Source organism: Camponotus vicinus, unplaced genomic scaffold (assembly GCF_025532165.1).
Source record: "Camponotus vicinus isolate PSW18456_S1 unplaced genomic scaffold, iyCamVici1.0 SCAF_8, whole genome shotgun sequence".
NCBI lineage: Eukaryota > Metazoa > Arthropoda > Insecta > Hymenoptera > Formicidae > Camponotus > Camponotus vicinus.
Genome location: NW_028141980.1, coordinates 6,183,273 through 6,205,773, shown reverse-complemented (window position 1 = coordinate 6,205,773; position 22,501 = coordinate 6,183,273). Strand labels below are relative to the sequence as shown.

At 41.2% G+C, this 22,501-nt stretch overlaps 1 protein-coding gene across 1 annotated transcript; it reads left to right on the top strand.

Moving 5' to 3' along the window:
* The first annotated feature begins 16,971 nt into the window (after window positions 1-16,971).
* Window positions 16,972-18,107, top strand: LOC145976234 (uncharacterized). Its single transcript, XM_083107294.1, has one exon. The coding sequence runs from the start codon at window positions 16,972-16,974 to the stop codon at window positions 17,962-17,964; it is 993 nt and encodes a 330-aa protein (XP_082963420.1). The 3' UTR covers window positions 17,965-18,107.
* The last annotated feature ends 4,394 nt before the right edge of the window (window positions 18,108-22,501 follow it).

Sequence of the window (22,501 nt, the reverse complement as noted above, 5' to 3'; positions counted from 1 at the left end):
ACATATCGAAAGAATGTCCGGTGTCTTTTGTTGCGCGATAACTCAAGGATACCGAGATCCATACTTCAATACATACTTCTGTGAGCCCTGCTATATCGAGATACAATTATCTCTACTAATTACTCAGCTTCCTCAATTCTTTGTTCACTATTTCTTCATTGGACCATTCCACGTGGAATTCCGTTGCGCCAACTGCTTACGAAACCTAACCACTCTGAGCCCTATACATCAATGTTCTATTTGCATCAGAGATCTTACTGAAATACTATCTATATATTTCCTTTCCACTATTTGTGATGTCTCGACAAATACCTAATGCCGCATGTATAAAATTACACGGGTATCTCCACATCCATAACCATAACCATTATTGTTGTCCTTGCTACTGTTTACTCTATACTCCTATTACCCAACGATTCTACCTACCCATAAATTCTCACGTAATATCCATTGCACCCCATGCAATACAGACACTCTGTGCTCATTGCTACAGGCCTATATCTATCATAAGGCCTTTAGCCACTTGCCCCACGTGCATAAGAAATATAGCCAGAATATTTCGGGATACACAACCTCCAACCGTTTCCATAAGTGAAGAAAGAACCCCCGAATCGTAAGAACATGCAATCCGAAATTAACACAGATACGTTGGCACATGTAGTACATGAGGAATGGAACGGATATCTTTGCCAGAAAGAAAATTTATATTTTTGCCGTACGTGCAAAGATCGCGACATCTGTACCCATCGTCTTGTTCAAATCAAATACCACAGTATATCTCAATTCTGCCCTTTGAACGATTTTCGCGAATTCGAATGTTGCATATGCACGACGAAAGTATGCCGTATAACTCCTATTACCACCTGCACTGAGCAGTGTTTTCTAAATTATATACAGGAGGAACGCGAACGCGAAAACAGTGACAAAGAAAATAGAGAACAAAATTAAAATCCAAGAACCAAAATTCTGTCATCACGATGGAAACTCCAAGCAGCACTACTTGTAATCATTTAATTCATGGCCTCTTAATTCATTTTCCTAAAATCCATGAGGCAAAATGTAAAAAGATCATATTTTATAAAAGACTTGTAGAATCTCGTGTAATACGCATGTGCTGTTCTTGTCATAGACTCAGCCGACTCAGAGGCCAAGCCTCCTTAACGGTCTGCCATTGGATTACCTCTGGCAATCTTAACTTCGCTGCATGCGAATTCTGCAATACTACTCTTGAAACTACTCGCTCTATCTTTAACTGTTCTGAATGCGTCTATACTTATCTCGAAAGAGCCATAATTGAAAGAAAACGTGGGAGGAACATAAATGACATAAATGCCTTCGCCTATTGCAGAACACATAATCAGGGTCAAATTTCCTGAATTCAAAGATGTGTCTACCAATTAAGGCCAAGACATCAGTCCACCCACTGCTCGACAATACTTTGTTCAATAGCTTAAACATAAAATGTACCATAACTCTGACACACGATGTCATGGGTTCCGAAGACCCTTACATAATCTGCGCTCAATGTTATAAGCCACGAATTTATAATAAGGTCTTAACGCAATATCTACATGCATTCCATTTTGGAAATGTGCCAGAAATCGCCTGTCGGATATGCGGAGGGAAATGCTATCAAAATAGACCACTTATAGAATGCTCAACTTGTACACGCGCATATTACCAATTCCTCCAACACGTATCTGGAGAGGAAGAAAATTGTAAACGATTAGTAGCTCTAATCGTAAATTCACAAACTCTGAGAATCGAATATAGCGTTCCTGAAGCAAATCTTGACTTAGAAACTAGAGACGATCTAGTAAATCGCATAGAATCACTATAAGAGTCTTAAAATTAATATTAATGCATGCATAATGCTTACCTCCATTTGAATAAGTCTTTATTATATACACTCATATATACCATATTTAGTGGAAAAAACGCATCAGTCGTATATAATTGTTTAACAAATACATATTAATTACTTTGGTGGCAGCGTACATATTTAAAATAATATAATTAACCATTTAGAGTATATACGTGTATGACTCGGGAAAAATAATAGAATAATAATAATAAAAAATTAATATATATATATATATATATATATATATATATTAATACAAATAAAATATTTTGGTGGCAGCTAATTTAAAGAAATAATCTCACCACGATAAAAAAAATAATATATATATATCCCACCGCAAATACATATATACATATAAACTAAATAACTTTAGTGGGAAATCTAACGCTTAAGGAAAAATAATAAAATTTTAGTGGCAGCGGTGTATTATGTTAAAACAATAATCTCACCGCAAATGAATACACATATATATTCCATATACTCTAGCAGTAATCATAAGTACTAGTTATTACTCATGTAATCATATAATACAAAAATACATATATATATATATATATCTTACGTTAGGGATCATTATTTCAGACATAATGACGTCCCTTATCCTAATAATCTTACTAAGTGAAGCATCCGCTTTAATTGGATTCGATTGCGGAGGACAAAACCTCAACGTCACTACAGTCTCTCTTCTTGACGTTGGCGAATGTGACTTAAAAATTCGAAAGCCAAATACATCTAGTGTCCATATTCAACTGTTACAACTATCTGACTACAGTCATACTGAAGTTATCCAGTGCAAGATTGAAATTTCAAGAACTATTTTCCATTGCGGAATGCACTCACACATCTCAGCCGTTCACAACGGAAAAGCCGACTATGTCCATGAAACCGGACATTCCCAGTGCTTGCGTATGTTTCAAGACGGAAGTATAACACTCGCCGAATACGTTTTAATCCTTGGGATCAAGGTTAATCAAACGACGTACCGAAGTGTCACCCTTAGGGGACGATTGCAAGTCGACGGATATTGTAAAGGAGCGCAATATTCCGATCCATATGGAACCTGGGACAATGTAGTTGTCCAAGCCGCTGTAAAAATTACTTTGAAATCAGCCTACGTACCAGTGCAAATAAATACTGGAAAAATTAAATTAAGATCAGGAACGGTATGCAATCTTGCTGCCGGTTCTTGTCTAGACGCCGACGATGGATATACTTACTGGAAACCCGTGCCTACGGATACATGTAATTTTCAACGATACGATGTCCTTTATGAAGGACCAGCAAACAAGATCTTCGAAGACAGCTCTCACTCCGATTCTCCAGTAATATACAGCCTAGTAACTCAAGAAATTACCTTTGCTCTTATGAAGACTAAGGAACTTCCCCTGTGTGGATACACACTGCTATGCACGGAACATCCGAAATTATTCATCCTAGAAGTAAAGCCAGGAAATACGTTCGCGAAACAAGGAACCATCGCCGTTAATAATTTAGACATCTTTACATATATGAATTCCAAATTCGTATACATCGAAAAACACGTCAAACAGCAAATGACATCCCTATATAATAACGTCATTTCTCAAAAATGCGAACTAGAAAGACAAGTAATAACAAATGCTTTATCTTTCGCCGCTCTCCAACCAGATGAATTCGCCTACCGGCTGATGAAAGGCCCTGGATACATGGCCGTCACTGCAGGAGAAGCCGTCCACATAGTTAAATGTATTCCTGTGGAAGCAATGGCAAGAAGAACTGAAAAATGCTATACCGAACTCCCTGTTACTATAAGAAATAATACTTTCTTCTTAACACCTAAATCTAGAATTATCACGGAACTCGGAAATGAACGAGAGTGCAGCATGGAACTACCCACCTTATACCGTATAGAGGATACCTGGATACAGCTTACACCTACGATTCAAGTCCGACAAGTATCGCCTGAACAATTTAAGCCTATGGCCTCTTTAACATGGAAGTATCTCACTCCCGGACCACTAGCCGTGAGTGGAATCTACTCCGAAGTCGATCTAAAAAAGTTAAGAGACCACATTATGTTTCCTGCCGAGAAACCAGCATTATTGAACACTGTAGCTCGAGGACTAACGGGCCACAGCGTCAATACTGACGGAATATCAGTGTATAATTTACTTAATGAAGATTCTTTAAACAAAATAGTCGAGAGCACCGCCTCTCGAATCTGGAGAGGATTCGTTAACTTCGGATCTGCGACCGCTGGACTCGTTGGAATATTCATGATTATTCGTATAATTAAATTATTAATCGATACTATAATCCATGGTTATGCCTTGCATACAGTGTATGGTTGTAGCCTACATCTATTAGGAGCCGTATGGAGCTCCCTCGCAAATCTGCTGCTCCATCTGGCGAAGGAACCCCCTTCCCGGAGATCAAAGGAAACTAACGGACACCAATCGGACAACGACGGAACTAATGTCACAATCAATCCCACCGCGGAAGCAAACGCACCTCCAGAAATAATCACACAGCAACCTCAACCAGTTAAACCGCCAAGGACATCAAAAGCTAGCAACGCAGAAAACACCGAAGAGGTGAATATTCAAAATCCTTACACTAACCTAAAGAATCGCTTGAACACAATAGATGAGAATATCTAACTCCCTCAAACAAAATCCTCTGAAAACTATCGGATTTTGTCTTCATTAGGGGGGAGGTGTTACGTCCCGCAACAAAATTTTTATTTTTATTTAAACACGCAAAAATTGCCTCTATAATATTTAAACTGTAATTCCACCGACGAACATATAAATCTTAATCCCACCGAGTAACATATTATTGTTAATATAAATTAATATTGTTAATTAAAATTCCATCACGCCATCTATTGTCACCAATATTTCTTATTATAAAATCTCACCGCGCAATGTAATATCACCAATACTTATAGTACATCAATATCATTACGCCGCGCGATCTAATATTGTCAATATCTCCGAAAATAATCTTTCTTTGTTAAGAAGCTAGCTATACATAACATAACCTCACTTAGGAATGATAGAAATAATTTTAAGTATTTGCCCACATATAGTATCATCCGCATAAAAATTACCTACTTTACCGGCAATAGGCAAAATCACCCACACAAAAGTTACCGACAGTCGATAAAATAAATTCCTACTTTACCGACAGAGTAAAAGTTACCGACAGAAAAATTACCGACGGAAGGTAAAATAAATTCCTACTTTACCGACAGAGTAAAAGTTACCGACAGAAAAATTACCGACGGTCGATAAGGAAGTTTTCTACCTTACCGACAGAGTAAAAGTTACCGACAGAAAAATTACCGACGGTCGATAAGGAAGTTCTCTACCTTACCGACAGAGCAAAAGTTACCGACAGAAAAATTACCGACGGTTGATAAGGAAGTTTTCTACCTTACCGACCGAGCAAAATTTACCGACAGAAAAATTACCGACGGTTGATAAGGAAGTTTTCTACCTTACCGACCGAGCAAAATTTACCGACAGAAAAATTACCGACCCATGATAACACAGTTACCGACGTTACCGACTGAGGATAAAGTCATTTCCTACCTTACCGACAGTGAATACTGTCCGTACCCACATTACCGACAGAGGGCAGCGCCATCTCTGGTGTAGCGATGATACTAACTTTACCGACATATAAGAGAATACCTCTTTCATTAATATGTAATCCTGATACACAAGAAATTTTACAAATCAAAAACCAAAAGACTTTATATACATATATATATTTTTGAACATGTCTCGGCACCGACTACATGTATATCTAATTATTTCGGGGCCTAAATTATATCAAAAATCATTGATTCCAGATTAACTCGAAAAATACTATAAATAAAAATCTTATGACAATTTTCCCTTAAGGAGCATAAAAAGTCAGACCGACACATGTATACATAATTATGAAAACTCCAATACTACTAATTTTATAAACGAAGTTTTAAAATATAATTTTCCGTATGCGATATTATGAGTCATCATCACATTCCAAACTAAGACTATGGAATATTCCGCTCGAATATTATTGCACAACATTACGCAACATGATGAAATAATTAATTATCATTAAGTAACAAATGAATTTATTGTTATTAAGCGTATGCAATAACCTCCATTTATATATTAATCCACAAAAAATCCGTTCAAGAGAACATTGCGCAACATAACGAAATAATTAACTTATTGTTAAACATTAATATTAAGTACATGCAATAATTTTTATTCAAGAACATAATAGATATAAATATTAAAAATAAAAGCAAAGAATAAAAATTGTTGCACCATTTATTGAAATAATTTATAGTCTTTATATACTTATATTCCACCGCATAAATACTTATGTTAAAATAATTGTAATTATAATAATTATGATGTCAGAATTTATTAACAATATTTAAAAGCATTTTCCATAATAATACATAGAGACAAAAATGAACTTTCGAACGGAGCATGCTAGAAACTCCGTTGACATTTCTACAGCTAGAGCTTAAAAAACTACATTAGAAAATATATGCATATAAACTGCAAAGAAATTCTGATGGTCTAATAATTATTATAAAACTTATGTGTCAAAATACAATGCAACCAGTATAGCCGATTCTATACTGACCGCTCCGTCACCCCCACTCCAATTCTGAAGAGTCCCACCATCTACAAATTAAACTACGCCCAAACTACGCCCAATTCCTGCGGCAACGCCTAGCAGCGCGCGCATCTTCCCCACGCTCGTGCCAGCGGCGCGCGCAACCAGCCCGGAGAAGGGAACCAATGAGCGACCGCGCCGCCCACGCCGAGGCGCGCGCATCTTCCGAGGCGCGCGCATCCGTCACGTCAGCGGGAGCCAATCCCAAATCATTGCGCAACAATCACGTCAGAGAAAACCAATCACCCGTTGACAACGCGGCACATCCCTCGAGGCGGACGCATCTTTCGAGGCGCGCGCAGCCAGAAGCAGAGGAGGGAACCAATCACTGCTCGACTCCCTCCACGGAGAAGCGCATCTCCTACTATTGGGACCGTGTGCAAAACTGGGACTGACGACTATATAAACCCGTGCAGAGCGGTCCTCCTCGCATTTGGCCCAACGTTTTCAACACTTAACAACTACTGGCATTTGGCCCAACGATATTTACAGTGTTAACTTGGCACTTTGCCCAACGATCTACTACAGTGTTAATACTTATATCTCTGAGATTTTGTACGTGTATTCAGTTAATAAATTCAGTGACTATTGAACATTGAGTTTCTCAATCAAACTCCTGGACTGCAACCTCCATCCCGAACTGTCACTGAGGTAGACGGTATCCAGCGGAAGGAAGCAGCATCCACTCATCAGCCTAGTGAAGGGAAGCAGCCTTCACACACTAAGACATTTCAGACACTGGTAAATATCCGGCCACTTGTCATTAATCTAACCTTTAATTTCTACTAACAACTAAATTCAGTGAAACAGTGCGCGACAATTCGGGAACCTTACCTTTGATTACCCGTATCCCTTAATCCAATTATTCAACTTAGTAAATATCATTTCCAATTGGAAAATTTATCTGGGACTTATCTCTTTGATAAGACGACGCGATAGACAGTGAGCGAGTGCGAAACTGCAGCGGCAGGTCGAACCCAAGTCTGGCTCGGTGGAAAAATAATTATCTTGAGGAATTTATTCCCATGATAGAGGTTGTTTCTCAACCTAGAGCTGGTGAGGCAATAGAAAAAATAAGCGGCCTCCTGTCAATCGACGTCCGAGTAGGCGAAAATACAGTTTTCGATTAATAGGCAATTATCTTGAGGGATTTATCCCAATGATAGAAGTTGACCTTTTGATCTTGGATTGAATTTAGCCTTAACTTCAAAATACGAGATACATCCCAGGATTTAGAGACAATACACTGGCTTAGTTTTGAATCATTATCACTACTTGCAATTATAACCTAACCTTACGAGGTTAATACTAAGCCAGCCGTATGATAGGTGGATACCTTGTCAGCGTATCCAAACTCCTGATTTTTCCTCGAATCCTCTTTCGATTTTCAGAGAATCAAAATAAAATAAGAATCTTTTTGAAACCAAGATAACACATTAACATTTCAAACAAATAAATTCTCGATAATCCTAATTTACCATCAGTTGGTAATTTTTCCAATAGTCGTCAATCAAAACTTACCATCGGTCGATAACTTACCATCAGTCGATAACTTACCATCGGTCGGTAAAACAGAAAGTGACGCTAACCATCGGTCGGTAAAACAGAAAGCTAACTTACCATCGGTCGGTAAAACAGAAAGTGCCGCTAACCATCGGTCGGTAAAACAGAAACCTAACTTACCATCGGTCGGTAAAACAGAAATCTACATTACCGACGGTCGGTAATTTTCGGGAGTCAACGTTACCAACAATAAAATTTTTTATACTAATCTTTCTATTTCTGCCGGTCTATACTTCTATCAACTTTGGGGACATCTATCTGACTATACTCGGGATAACAATTATAAATTGAACATTCATATGGAATTCCCTTTTTCTTTTTTTTTATTAACAGGTATCGGGTATTCTTAAATTCAACTTTACGCAAAAGTAAGTGACTTCAAAATCACCAAAGTCTTAAATATTAAATAGACAGGTTTATAATTGGTTAATTAAACGACAGATGGTCCGAGTGAGACAAGGTAACTTCAATACCCGTCGAAATATTCTACGCCGTGTGAGACGAAATAGGCAAACGCGACGTACCTTCTTCCCTATCATCACTCTTGAGAATGAAATCATTGCACCAGTTCCCGAGATCATCGACTTAGAACCTCAGTCACCTATTCCCATAATCACTATTGAGGAAGAAAGCCACGAAATTATCCCAGTCCCACATAATCAATATTCTCCCTCCAATCTAGTAGAAAGAATTACCGAAGATAGAAGCAACTGTTCAACCATCTCGCTAAACTCCGACCAGGCATCCATCCCCGGACCTTCAGTGGATTGGAGTCAGAGTCCAGCGACTGCTTCCATCTCGGGGACATTCCAACATCTTGACACCGTACCCCTATACAACTACTATCCCGAGGAAAACAGCCTATATAGTCCTCCTAGCTATTCCCCCGTGGCATATGAAGACCCAGACCCCTTTGAGCCCTTAGAGATTTCCCTAGCTTCCCCAGAAAGACCCATCTCAACCATAAACATCGAATATTCTTACTTTCTACCAGAATTGTACGGTTACCCGAGGGAGGAATAAAAGGATATTCAAATTTGTAAAATAAAAATATATATATATACTTTGAACAAAATAAAATAAACTTATAAAATTTAGTATGAATGTTTATTCACTCTCCACCTAGAATCCTCTCTAAGCACAATAGACCTTCAATCTCTCGGCGTCCCAGGGTATAGCCGGCCTAGCAGGTTGCCCTAAAACAAATTGAGAGATTAATTGCGCCCAACTGGGAAAGTAAGACTTCCAGACCAGTCCTGAGGAACTGGGGACGTAACACATGCCAATTTTACCAGAAGAATGTAAAGGAACGCACAAGAGGCTATAAGACCAGTTACCGACGGATTTGTTCGTATACCAATTTATACGAAGTCTTGTTGCAAATGATTTGCTAAGAGTTTTTCTTGATAATAAAATTTCGAATAAATTTCTTTTCTTAGTAAGGTTAGTTATTAAGATTAATATCATTATATACGACCAGTACCAGTACTGCTAATTCATTGTAATATCTTTCTGGCTATATACCACATCAATCAATGTATTGTATTAATATGAGATTATGGCGAATATATATATAAATATATATATATATATATATATAGTATTTTACTATTGATTTATGAAATTTCATAAGCGATTTTAAGGTGATTGTGTGGGGCTTTTGCAGCTTTATTAAAATTGCATAAATAATAATTATATTTATATCGAAATTCTTTTACGATTATTATAAATGACTGTTTCAAAGAGCCTATTACTTTTTCTTGATTGATCGATGTGTATAAGTCCAGCTTTCGGTTAGTACTGGTGGTTACTAGTATTTTGACTACATGAGAACTGATTATTATTAAATTGATATATATATATATTGATTATATATAATATTATGGCGCAAATATATAGTGATTATATATAGTATCGCGCAAAGATTATATAGGATGAGAGAATAGGTAGGGATTATATTTTTATAAATAAGATTTTAAATTTTTTCGTTGCGGGACGTAACACGCAACTCAGTCTTCCGCGCATTTGACCAGGAGCTCTCTGAAGAACAAGAACAGTAGCAGTCACGAACCATTTAAAATCGAAATAAAGACTTAGTCTCAAAACATTATTCGACTTAAAAACTTAGTCGCGAGAGCTGTAAGACAGTAGTATACTTGAACAATAAAAGTGTTTTATCTGAACATCATCGCGGTCTTCTGCCATTTATTTACTACCGGCTCCTTCGACTCTCCTGCCAAGGCATCACTGAGGTCGACAGTCCACAGCGGAGGTTCGACGAGCACTTCCAACCGCAGTACTTTTGGGTAAGTACTCGTTTTAATTATTCAATATTTTCCTTTTTCATCTCTCGTGATCTGCAACCATCACCCGAATATTATTATTATTTTTGCATGACATATTGAAGAATTTTATTACACATATTAGTCAACAACTTACCTTCATACAATTCCAACGTCTTCTCCTTCCGATAACACGAGTACGTTGATTGCCTTTGAACGTTAAACGCTCAGTCTGTCTTTGGTTTTATCCACAAGAGTGAATCGTCGCTTTCGACTTGTCAATCGATGTGCATTGGGTAGTCTACTCTACCCCTCTGCCGTTTCCGCGAAGAATTTTCTTTAGAGGAAATTTCTTTACGGACTCTGTGCCGCTGTGACGTGACGTCTTGCACATCGAAACTCGTCGTAGAGCATGGGACGCGCTCTTTAAGGACCGACTGACACATAGTATGATAACTCTGGTTTAGTATCATATATTAGAAGAATTATTTAATAATAATAAAACTAAACCAGTAGGTACGGTATCCATCTTATATTCAAACATTCCTACACCCCCTTCCTTACCACGTCACTGCATGTGAGGTAACTAACTAATAATTTTCTCTTATAATAAATTAGGAGTCGCGATTTCAGAATCTGTCCTGTCTCTTTCTCTAAACCGGTTACGAAACTTTAGATTTACGCGGTACATTCTTTTTTGACAGGTGACCCCTCAAAATTTCCATCGTAAGTATTAGATGCCGCGAAATAATTTCAAATTATTCTTTCGATAAAACAAATTTTAAAACTTAAATTATTTCAATAATAGATGGTAAACGCATTACGCATCGATCCAGTTCTCCGTCGCGAGATCCCCTTCCATCGGGCGGGTATAAGGCGTCGCGAGTATTTCCGACAGCGTCTGTTGAGAGACCGACGTACTGTTCCTTACCATTTATACATAGACCGAGATGAAATTCCGAGCGAGATAATTCGGGCAGTCAATGATCGTGAAAACACCCCACACGACCTTTCATTTGCCCCTTTGCCCTCCGAACTAAACCCCGAGAACAGCAGACAACCCCAAGCGATACCGGCTGGAGAAGAACCGGAAGAAGAACAGGAATCATCAGATAGTTGCTCTGTCAGCTCAACAGCTTCCACGATTGTCCTCGACCCGGATGACCTTACTGCTGGAATACCACGGGGATTACTCCGAGCTTGGGAGGCCAACGCCGAAATAAGACGGGACAGGCAGGTCCAAACGTCTCCCCGTCGCCCCGATAGCCCGGCCTCATTTTCAGATTATTCAACCCCAGATTATTCCCCGGTTAGACCCGGAGAATTCGGGTTTGACCCCGTGGATATCTCCCCAGCAGAAGAAGGCTTGGTGGACCAAGCGGTTAATCATTTTCTGGATTATCTGAACAGCGAAGAATTCTTAGATACAGTCGATGACATATATCATACATAATTTGATTTCGCTAAAATTACCTTACAAACTAATGTAGAAGAACGAGGAAGGATAAAATAAATAAAAGGAAAAAATAGAAATTTATAACATAAAAATCTACATATTTATTTGTCAACCCTAAAATACCTCCGAAAAGAAGCGTCCTATAGATCCTAATCTCTCGGCGTCCCAGGGTATAGCCGGCGTGGCAGGTTGCCCTGAAAAACAAAATAGAGAGATATAATATTGTTCGTCCCTGCACGGTGCGCCCTGCAGAATCGTTGAATAAACGATCGAATAGTACGTAACAGCAGGATCAAAACGCTCGGGTCCATTCAAGTTTACTACTCGGGTCACCCTCTAGAGCTGCACGTAGTAAACGACAATTTTCCGATACCGCAAGAAGGTATCCTAGGCAACGATTTCCTCCGCGACGCGTCGAATATACACCTGCAGGAAAGATACGTCGCATGGCAAGGAATCCGAATACCCTTCACCGATCACGACACCGTCGTGATACCTGCTAGATCACGCGCAACCTTCTATATCAAAGTACCAAATCTAGATATCACGGTAGGCTACGTCCCGCGACTTAGCGTCGGTAAGGACATCTACCTAGGGGAAGCAGTGGTTGAGAACCGGAATGGCAGAGCATACCTACACGCGATAAACTCCGGTGATACCGACAGGGAACTGATCGTACCGACAGTAGAACTGCTGGAAATAGAAACCACATTAAGCGACCCACCCACTGAATCCGAAGCCAAACAGGCAGCAACCGGCCAAGCACTGGCAATCTCCACTGAATCGACCCCAGACAACTACGAACGCCTACAAGCCATCCGAGACGCACTCCGACTAGAACACTTAAACCCTGAGGAACACAGCCACGTGTCACGACTTATACAGAGACATAATGATTTATTTAGATTACCGGCGGACAAATTAGAACACACGACTATTATATCTCGTAAAATCCCCACGACCGACGAACAACCAATTAACACTAAACAATACCGCTTCCCACCGATCCACAAAGAGGAAATAGATAAACAAATCGGAGAACTTCTAAACAACGACGTCATTAAACCCTCAGATTCCCCCTATAACTCCCCCTTATGGATCGTCCCTAAGAAACCCGATTCCAAGGGCAACAAAAGATGGCGCATGGTAATAGATTATCGCGCTCTAAACGAAAAAACCATAGGCGACGCGTATCCCCTCCTGAACATTACGGAAATACTAGACCAACTGGGAAGTGCGAAGTACTTTAGTGTGTTTGACCTTGCATCAGGATTCCACCAAATACCAATGCACGAAGCACACGCGAAAAAGACCGCGTTCTCCACCCCTCACGGACATTACGAATTCAACCGTATGCCCTTCGGTCTAAAAAACGCGCCCGCGACATTCCAACGCCTGATGGATCAGGTATTATCGGGACTACAAGGCATAGAGCTCTTCGTGTATCTCGATGATATCGTACTATACGCGAGCTCCCTGCGTGAATACGAGCTCAAGTTCGATAAATTAGCGGAAAGATTGAAGAGAGCTAACCTAAGATTACAGCCCGATAAGTGCGAATTCCTAAGAAAAGAAGTCGGCTATCTAGGGCACATTATCAGCGATAAGGGAGTGAAACCGGACCCCGAGAAAGTCCGCGCGGTTAAAGAATTCCCCAGGCCGAGACATGCAAAAAACATTAAACAATTCCTAGGCCTCGCGGGATACTACCGTCGTTTCATCCCGAATTTTTCCAAACTCGCGCACCCCCTCACGGAATTATTAAAAAAGGACAAGGAATTTAATTGGAATCCAGAACAAGAGCAATCATTCATAACCCTCCGTGACTCCCTTTGCACACAACCCATCCTACAATATCCCGACTTCACCAAAGCATTCGTGCTCACGACAGACGCCTCGGGATACGCCATAGGCGGAATCCTGAGCCAAGGTGTCGTCGGAAAAGATCTACCCATCGCGTACGCATCGCGTTTACTCAACAACGCAGAGCAAAATTATTCCACGATAGAAAAGGAACTCCTCGCCATCGTGTACTGTGTCAATCACTTCCGACCCTATCTGTATGGACGGAAGTTCGTGTTAGTAACGGACCACAAACCGCTCGTGTGGTTACATTCGGTAAAAGACCCCACTTCGCGACTCGTACGCTGGCGTTTAAAACTAGCGGAATACGAATACGAGGTAATGTACAAAGCGGAAAAAACCAATGTAAACGCGGACGCACTCTCGCGAAATCCGACCCCCACACCTGCCGCGAAAACCCAACAAATCCTAATCCTCGAAAACGATCCTATATCATCCGACTCAGATGAATCTTTATTTTCCGCAGTGCCAAAACCAGGCACTAGAGAGACCGGCACGCCAATCAATGCGGAGGGAACGCCCTCGACCTTACCCTGCAACCAGCTAAACGAAGCTGAAGAGTACGCGAACAGCGAAAGCGAGGCTAACGCCGAAAGCGACGCGGAATCCGAAAGTAGCACAGAGTCCGATGACGACGAACGACCGTTTGAAAATCCAAATGAACCCGCTATCATACGAAACCCAGTGGGACCTAACGTAATAACGATACCTGATAACTTCACGACACGACGCGACAACTTAGTTATTTTTACCACGCAACAAGGCATTCCGATCGACCAAGGGGCTCGCATGCTTGCAGACACTAAGTCGCTCCCTCTAATTAAAAATGCGACGCTAGGCAGAGCCCGAGTCGACCGGAATGGCTCGCGACGCATTATATCACTAATCATTAAAGATAGAGTATCAGGAATCACGGAAAAAGAAATCGTGAAGGAAACGATGCATTCCTTGCTAGACGTCGTCACCGAACTTGGCCTACAATCTATCTCTATCGCCAGAGGTAACGTCGACAATGTACCTTGGGAAACGGTGTATATGCAACTCACCCGAACCCTAAGCGAAACTAGTATTAGAATCTTTATTTGTAAGAATGAAATTACGATACCCCCAGAAGAGAGTAGGCAACAGATCCTGTCGGAAAATCACTGTTCTGCCGTCGGCGGACACAAGGGCGTCACGAAAACATATAGACGAGTAAAGAAAAAGTATTTTTGGTCGGGAATGAAAGCCGACGTCCAATCATTCATAAAAAACTGCCGTGCTTGTCAACTAAAAAAGTTAGTAAGAACAAAAACTCGGCAACCCATGGTGCTTACGGACACCCCTGACTCCGCCTTCGACAAAATCTCCATGGATATCATGGGCCCATTACCAACGACACAGTCAAAAAACTGTTATATACTTACTATACAGGACCTCCTAACTAAGTACTCGCTCGCGATACCGCTCCAACACGCCGGAGCCATAGAAGTAGCCGACGCGCTCACCAACGAGTTTATATGCACATTCGGTGCTCCCAAAGCAATCCTAACCGACCAAGGATCGCATTTCTTAAATAGCCTTATGCGAAACATAGCACGTAAGTTTAGAATTAAGCACTACAGAACCACAGCGTATAGACCACAAGCCAATGGCTCGGTCGAAAGATCGCACCAAGTCTTGTGGGAATACCTGAAGCAGTTCGTGGATAAAAATAACGAATGGGATAAGTGCCTAAAGTTAGCGTCCCTCTCTTACAACACTAGCGTCCACGAAGGCACTCAGTACACACCGCATGAACTCGTGTTCGGTAAAACCGCGCGGACCCCTGCGAGCGATCCCGTTACTGCGGATACGACCAACGAGAGTTACGCGGAATATCTTACAACACTTTTCAACAGCATCAAAGACGCACAAACTATCGCACGCGAAAACCTAATGCGCGCCAAAGAAAAATCCAAAAGATACTATGATCGTAGAATTAGGACGCGTAATTTTAAGACAGGCGATAACGTATACCTCCTTAAAGAACCCTCGAAAGGGAAGCTAGGGGACCAGTACGTAGGCCCCTACAAAATATTAGAGGTTCTCAAGAGCCACAATGTAAGACTAGCAATAAGCGCTACCAGGACCCGTGTAGTACACGCAGACAAGCTCAAACACTCACCGCATCGCGCCCCCACTACGGAGGCCTCCCCCACTCCAGAGCCGCTATATCAAAGGAAGTCGGACGGAGGACCGACCACAACTCAATCAAACGCAGCACCATGAACATCGCCACCGTCACCATGGAAATCTTAGCGCATGCCATTGCCCTAATCCTGTTGTTACCTGCCGCATCATACTGTCTAATCGGATACGACTGCGGGGGACAAGGATTAAATATAACGTCATTATCGCTCCTAGACATCGGTAAATGCGCCGTCGACAACATAGAACCTAAGAGGGAAGCCACCTACGTACAGCTGTTACAAATGTCAACCCATGACCACACACACGTGATGCAGTGCAAAGTCGAAGTCGACCGCACGATATACTATTGTGGAATGCACTCGCACGTCTCGATAGTCCGAGGAGGACGCCGCCAATACACAATAGAACTCACCGAATCCATCTGCAAAAAGCTGCAAGACACGGGAACCATCGACATAGGAACAGGTCAACGAAGCATCCTCCAGTCATTCAAGAGGAACAGCACGGACGTGCGAAGCGTCACCCTCGCCGGCACCACCAGCATGGACGGAAGTTGCACCGGAACTCAATACGGAGATGCCTATGGAACATGGGAAAGTGCTGTCGTCCAGGCCGTCGTAAAAGTAACTCTTCGGAACTTCGACGCGGTCATCGATAGAAACACTAACGAGTTGATCCTACCATCCGGGGTGCACTACAAAGCACTCACGGGAGAATGCATGGACCACGACGGCTCGGAGACCTACTGGACTATCACGCCAAGGGACAGCTGCCACTTCGACCAATACGACGTGCTATACGAGGGCCCAGCCGATAAACTCACGGCACAGACAAACACCGAGACGCCAACCGTTTACACAGTGACAACGAAGGAAACGACCTTCGCCCTCACCAAAACCACTGAGATGACACTGTGTGGCTACAAACTCATGCTGACGGAACACCCAAAATTATTCGTACTAGAAACAGAAAAGGGAAGAACATTCAAAATCCGCACAAGAATATCCGTCAGTAACTTAGACATTTTCTCGTATGTAAATTCTAAATTTATATACGTAGAAAAACATATTAAAACACAACTGACGCGACTCTACCGCGACATAATGGAACAAAAATGCGCGCTCGAAAAAGAAATATTACAAAACGCGCTCTCGCTCGCCAGTTTCGCCCCTGACGAAATGGCGCATCGAATAATGAAGGCACCTGGATACACCGCAGTCATGGCGGGAGAAGCCCTACACCTGGTCAAATGTCTAGCTGTAGAATGCCGAGTACGACCAACGGACGTCTGCTATAACGAAATCCCGGTAACGTACAAAAATCAATCATTATTCATGCTACCGAGGACAAGGATACTCACCAAAAAAGGAACGCCGAGGGACTGCAACGAATTCCTGCCAGTTATGTACAACATACACGGCAGCTGGTACCGCCTGATGCCACGACCACAAGAGGCGGCGGCACCTTCGATCATCCAACCGCTCACGAAACCCACCTGGAAATACGTGAGCCCCTCCTCTCTCGCCACCAGCGGCATCTATACCAGCGAAGATCTAGACAGACTCCGCGACCACATAATGTTCCCTATGGAAAAACCTTCGATGCTGAATACAATAGCAAGAGGGGCCATGGGACGAGAAATACCAGCAGGAAGTATATCCATGCTAAACCTGCTAGACGAAAAATCCTTGGACCAGATCGCGGAGAACGCAGGGCAAAAATTGTGGACAGGATTTATCACATTCGGATCGGCCAGCGCAGGTGTGATCGGAATTTTCATAATAATCCGATTAATAAAGCTAATCGTGGACACCATCATCCACGGATACGCATTGCATTCGATATACGGATGGAGCCTGCATCTACTGGGAGCGGTATGGACTTCAATGACGAACCTGCTCCTGTACACAGGATCACCAAGACGACGAATGGACGACGAGAATCAGCGATCCTCCAAACCCCTTTCGACGCCAGAAAATCAGCCCCCTAAAGCCCTCCCAATAACCGAAGACATTCGACCAACCCCCATAGAGCCCCCAATAAGTGAAGTGCGTGACTACCGAGAACTTCGAAAACTTTTGAACGAAAACGTGTAGTGCACACAAAATAGTTCTAAGCATATTATACATAGAATATAAGAGCGTGCGAAATAATTTACATTACTTTAGATTATACATGGAAAATGTTGGAACATCGTCCAACATTTTCATCTAAGGGGGGAGGTGTTACATCCCGCGCCTGATTTTTCCACAAACTTTCATGTAAATCTTCTAAGTTTCTTTCAGCGCATTTGAAAAGCGCGCCAAGGCGCGCTATGACACCGAACTCTGACTAGCGGCCAAGCGCGGCACTGCGTTAGATTTAAGCCTCCGCCAAGCGCCCAGAGATGGCGCTCAGCTAGGGCCCCTCTCTCTCCAAGCTCCCCACTTTCGACCGCCGCAGCAGTCGAGCCGCCGAAATCGAGGGACCTCGGAGCGGGCCCAGACTCAAGCAGTCTAACTCGCGACACCGAACCGACAAGTCCTAAGCTGGACTCTAACTCTAATTCCATATCATAATCTTAACTCAAATTCCAAGTTCATTATAAATTCATTCTCGAATCTAAGTGCTAGTTTAAATATATTACATTTTGTGTATTAATTTAGAAATATATACTAGAGTGTGCTAAACTTCGTGATCATTCAAAAGAATCCTAATTCTATAAATCCACATCCCACGCGACGCGACGTTAATATACAGATATTCTTAACCAGGCACGTGCTACTAAATTATAACAACTAAATCGAGTTTTCGTATTTGAAGTGACGACAGAGAGGACAAGCCGCTCGTCGCCTACAGAAAATACGAAGCAAAATTGATTACTTCTGATTCAAAGTGACGACTCAGAGAGGACAAGCCGCTCGACGTCTACAGAAAATCCGAAGCATAATCAATCATTTCTGATTTGAAGTGACGGCTCAGAGAGGACAAGCCGCTCGACGCCTACAGAAAATCCGAATATGACTTTAATTTTCTACAATGCCTAAAACACGCCGTGCCGGTAGGAAAAATCAACTCCGTCGGATGATAGTGAGACATTACTACGCCGCGTCCACCAATTATATCGATATCGTAGAAACAAACCACTACGATAAAGAATACGAACAATTATTCGCGAGTGCAAATAAAACCACGTGCTTAATAAAGTGGCCAGAACGACTCATCTCCATCGACGTTGATAACCAGCCGCATCAACCCGCTTCCGTTCATCCCGGAGACCCGCGTGGAGCGCCGCGATCCCCGCCTACCAGTGCAGCCTGATTAATCAACGCGGCCAGGCCACGTGGAAATTAATCTTTGAAAGGAAATGAAGCGAAGCCATCTTGGAGGTAAGTGACGGTTGAAAATTCCTGTTTGTGCAAGTCACGACTTTTTGCCAGGCCCATCGTGTTTTTGTATAAGGTTTCACTTTTACGATCTTAGCCCGACCCTTCGGCGCCGCGGTACATTCCAGTGGTCAATCGAGTCTCTCTGTATTAAATCCCCGGCCTTATCTCCGCGAATTACCGCGAATACCGGCTCTATTCCGCGAATAATAGCCAAATATTAATAATAATAATAACAACAATTCGAATTCATAGTGATAAATGACCGCGGTCCTCTCCTTAAGCTGTAATTAACGAAATTATGAATTGGGATTTAATCCGACGCTTGGGATTTAACGCAACGACCTACTAACCTATTTTCAACTTTGGGATTTAACGCGATGACCCACTGACCCAGTGACCTAATTTTTATTTTGGGATTTAACGCGATGACCCACTGACCCAGTGACCTAATTTTATTTTGGGATTTAATGCGATGACCCAGTGACCTACATAAATTGACCCAATTACCCCGTGACCTACTTTCCCGAATCCCTTTAAACCGACGCTGCGTTAAAGGGACTTAGTCCCAACCGAGACCTACTTTCAAGAAAATCCCTGGAAAATCGGATTTCACCCGATAAAATCGCTCTCCCCCGATGCGATCCCGCGTGTTTCGTGATCGGATCACTCAAGCCCCCCTTAATACCCCCGATCTCTCCCTGAGCTTTTGCCAGAAAGCTTGCAGTTTCGCGAATAATCAAACTAGAGCCGCTCTGTGCGCATTCTGTTATTATTCCCTGCCCGCTGAAGAGCGTCTACGGTATAATTACGTGACGAAACATAGACTTATAATTGGCGAACCCATCGGATTCGGGTGTTACTCCTGTGGAAGTAGATTAAGCAGCATCAGAATTAGCGACGAATGCCCCGAGTGCCCTGAGCGACTTCTAGACTATTGGCTACACCCTGCCAATCATCCAGTAACTCAAGACGGTAATATAGTCATCCCTATCGTGTACCCCAACGAAGAGTCCACTGACTCCGAACCCGAACAATAATTCCGAGCGCTTCAGATCGCACGTATCCCCGGGAAGAGCCGCATAGGTTCGCTTGACCCGAAAAAGCGATCGAGCCCCGCGACGTCCGAATTCTCTTTTAGAGCCGCGACATCCCGGGACGTAACATTATCGGGGATTCTGTTGGTATACCAGAATCTTTTGTGATACATCGAAAATTCTTCTATATGAATAATGTTAGTATTGAATACATGTTTTTTTCTAAATCAAATTTTGTCGAATACATATATATTATGTATATAATATTTTTATTTCATTTTCAGTTTTTATTATAAATCTATTCATATTGAAACTACAGTTATACTTATAATTAATGGAAGAAAATTAGATGAAGAATAAAAAACCAAAAGTTAGATGTTAACGTATCCAGATTATAAATCAACATTGATGTATGCAGATAATATTATCTTTTATTTATATTGTATGTAAATATTAAACAAACAGTAGGAAATATTAAATAGTAAATATTGGATAAACAATAGTAGTACATATTCGACAACAGAATATTGAATTGTCCAGGTAAAAAATTCTTTATATATATATATATATAATTATACAATACTACATGTGTGTGTGTGTGTGTGTGTGTGTGCGTGTGCGCGTGTGTGTGTGTGCGTGTGTGCGTGTGTGCGTGTGTGTGTGCGTGTGTGCGCGTGTGTGCGCGTGTGTGCGCGTGTGTGCGCGTGTGTGCGCGTGTGTGCGCGTGTGTGCGCGTGTGCGCGCGTGTGCGCGCGTGTGCGCGTGTGCGCGCGTGTGCGCGCGTGTGCGCGCGTGTGCGCGTGTGTGCGCGTGTGTGTGTGCGCGCGCGCGCGCGCGCGCGCGTGTGTGTGTGTGTGTGTGTGTGTGTGTGTGTGTGAGTAAGTGAGAGAGAGAAATCTGTTCATATATAATTAGATATAATTATATTCCATAGAATATAGAAAGATTGCAAACATAATTAAAATGTTACAGTGTGATGCAACATATTATAAAGTATAGTCTTGTATATGATATATAACCTATAATTATATATGAGATCATTTTACAATATGTAAATTGCATCACTAACATTTTAATTATGTCTGCAATCTTTCTGTGTTATATGGAATATAATTATATCCAATTATATATATATATATATATATATATATATATATGGATAGATTTTATATATAGTTTTGTATAAATTATATATTAATCAATTTATATATGATTATATATAATCAAAGGATCAATTAAATAATGTATTCGACCAAACTAGCCAGAAATTTTTGTTTATTAATACGACGTTTCGACCATATGGTTGTGGTCCTTATCAAGTATATACTGGAATAAAGATTTATAATTAATTAATTAACGGTTAGAATACATAGTACGCTCACGAAATTAGGGTGTGAACAATTCTCATACCGATCAGGAGACAGGCATAGACGATAATTTTGTGAACTACACAAGTCACATTTGCGAAACAAACGTTAACTAGATTTTGAACTTTAGAGACAAATTGGTGTGTCCATGTGAGACTTCATCAAGAAACTAAATACATCGGGAGGAAAAACGAAACTAAGTGACCTTTATTATTTTGTCGTAAATGTTGTTTAAACTCTCTGTGTCTTTCTGTAGGTTAATTAAATTATTGAGTTTCTTGATATAGAATATCTCAGCAATTTCCCTCTTTCGAACATATTTTTCATTATGCAAAATATTAGGATTCAACCAGTCAAAATCATGTCCAGCTTCCAATCTATGTTTGCTTATAACCGAGTGATTGGTTTCATGTAACTTTATATTATTACAATGTTCTTTCACTCGCGTACGTAAATGTCTTTTTGTTTGCCCAATGTATGATAAATTACAATTCTTACAGTTTAATTTGTATACAACACTTGTCTTATCATTGTTATGTAAGCTGTCTTTCCCGCGTCTTATTAAATTATTTAGTTTTTTTGTCATTTTGTAGACGACATTAAAGCCACTATTTCGCAATAGACGGTACAGGTCGTGACTCGTATTATCTACGTATGGTATTGTAATAAAATGAGTCTTGTCTAAACGAGTGGGATTCACGTCAACAGTATCATTATGGTCGCGATTTTTAAAAAAATTGATTCTTTTTTGAATGTGTCTGTGTATGATATGTTCTGGAAAGCAATTATTGATTAAGGTGTCATGTAAGCAAGAAAATATCAAGCTAGTACATTAATTAATTAATTATTAATTAATTAATTATA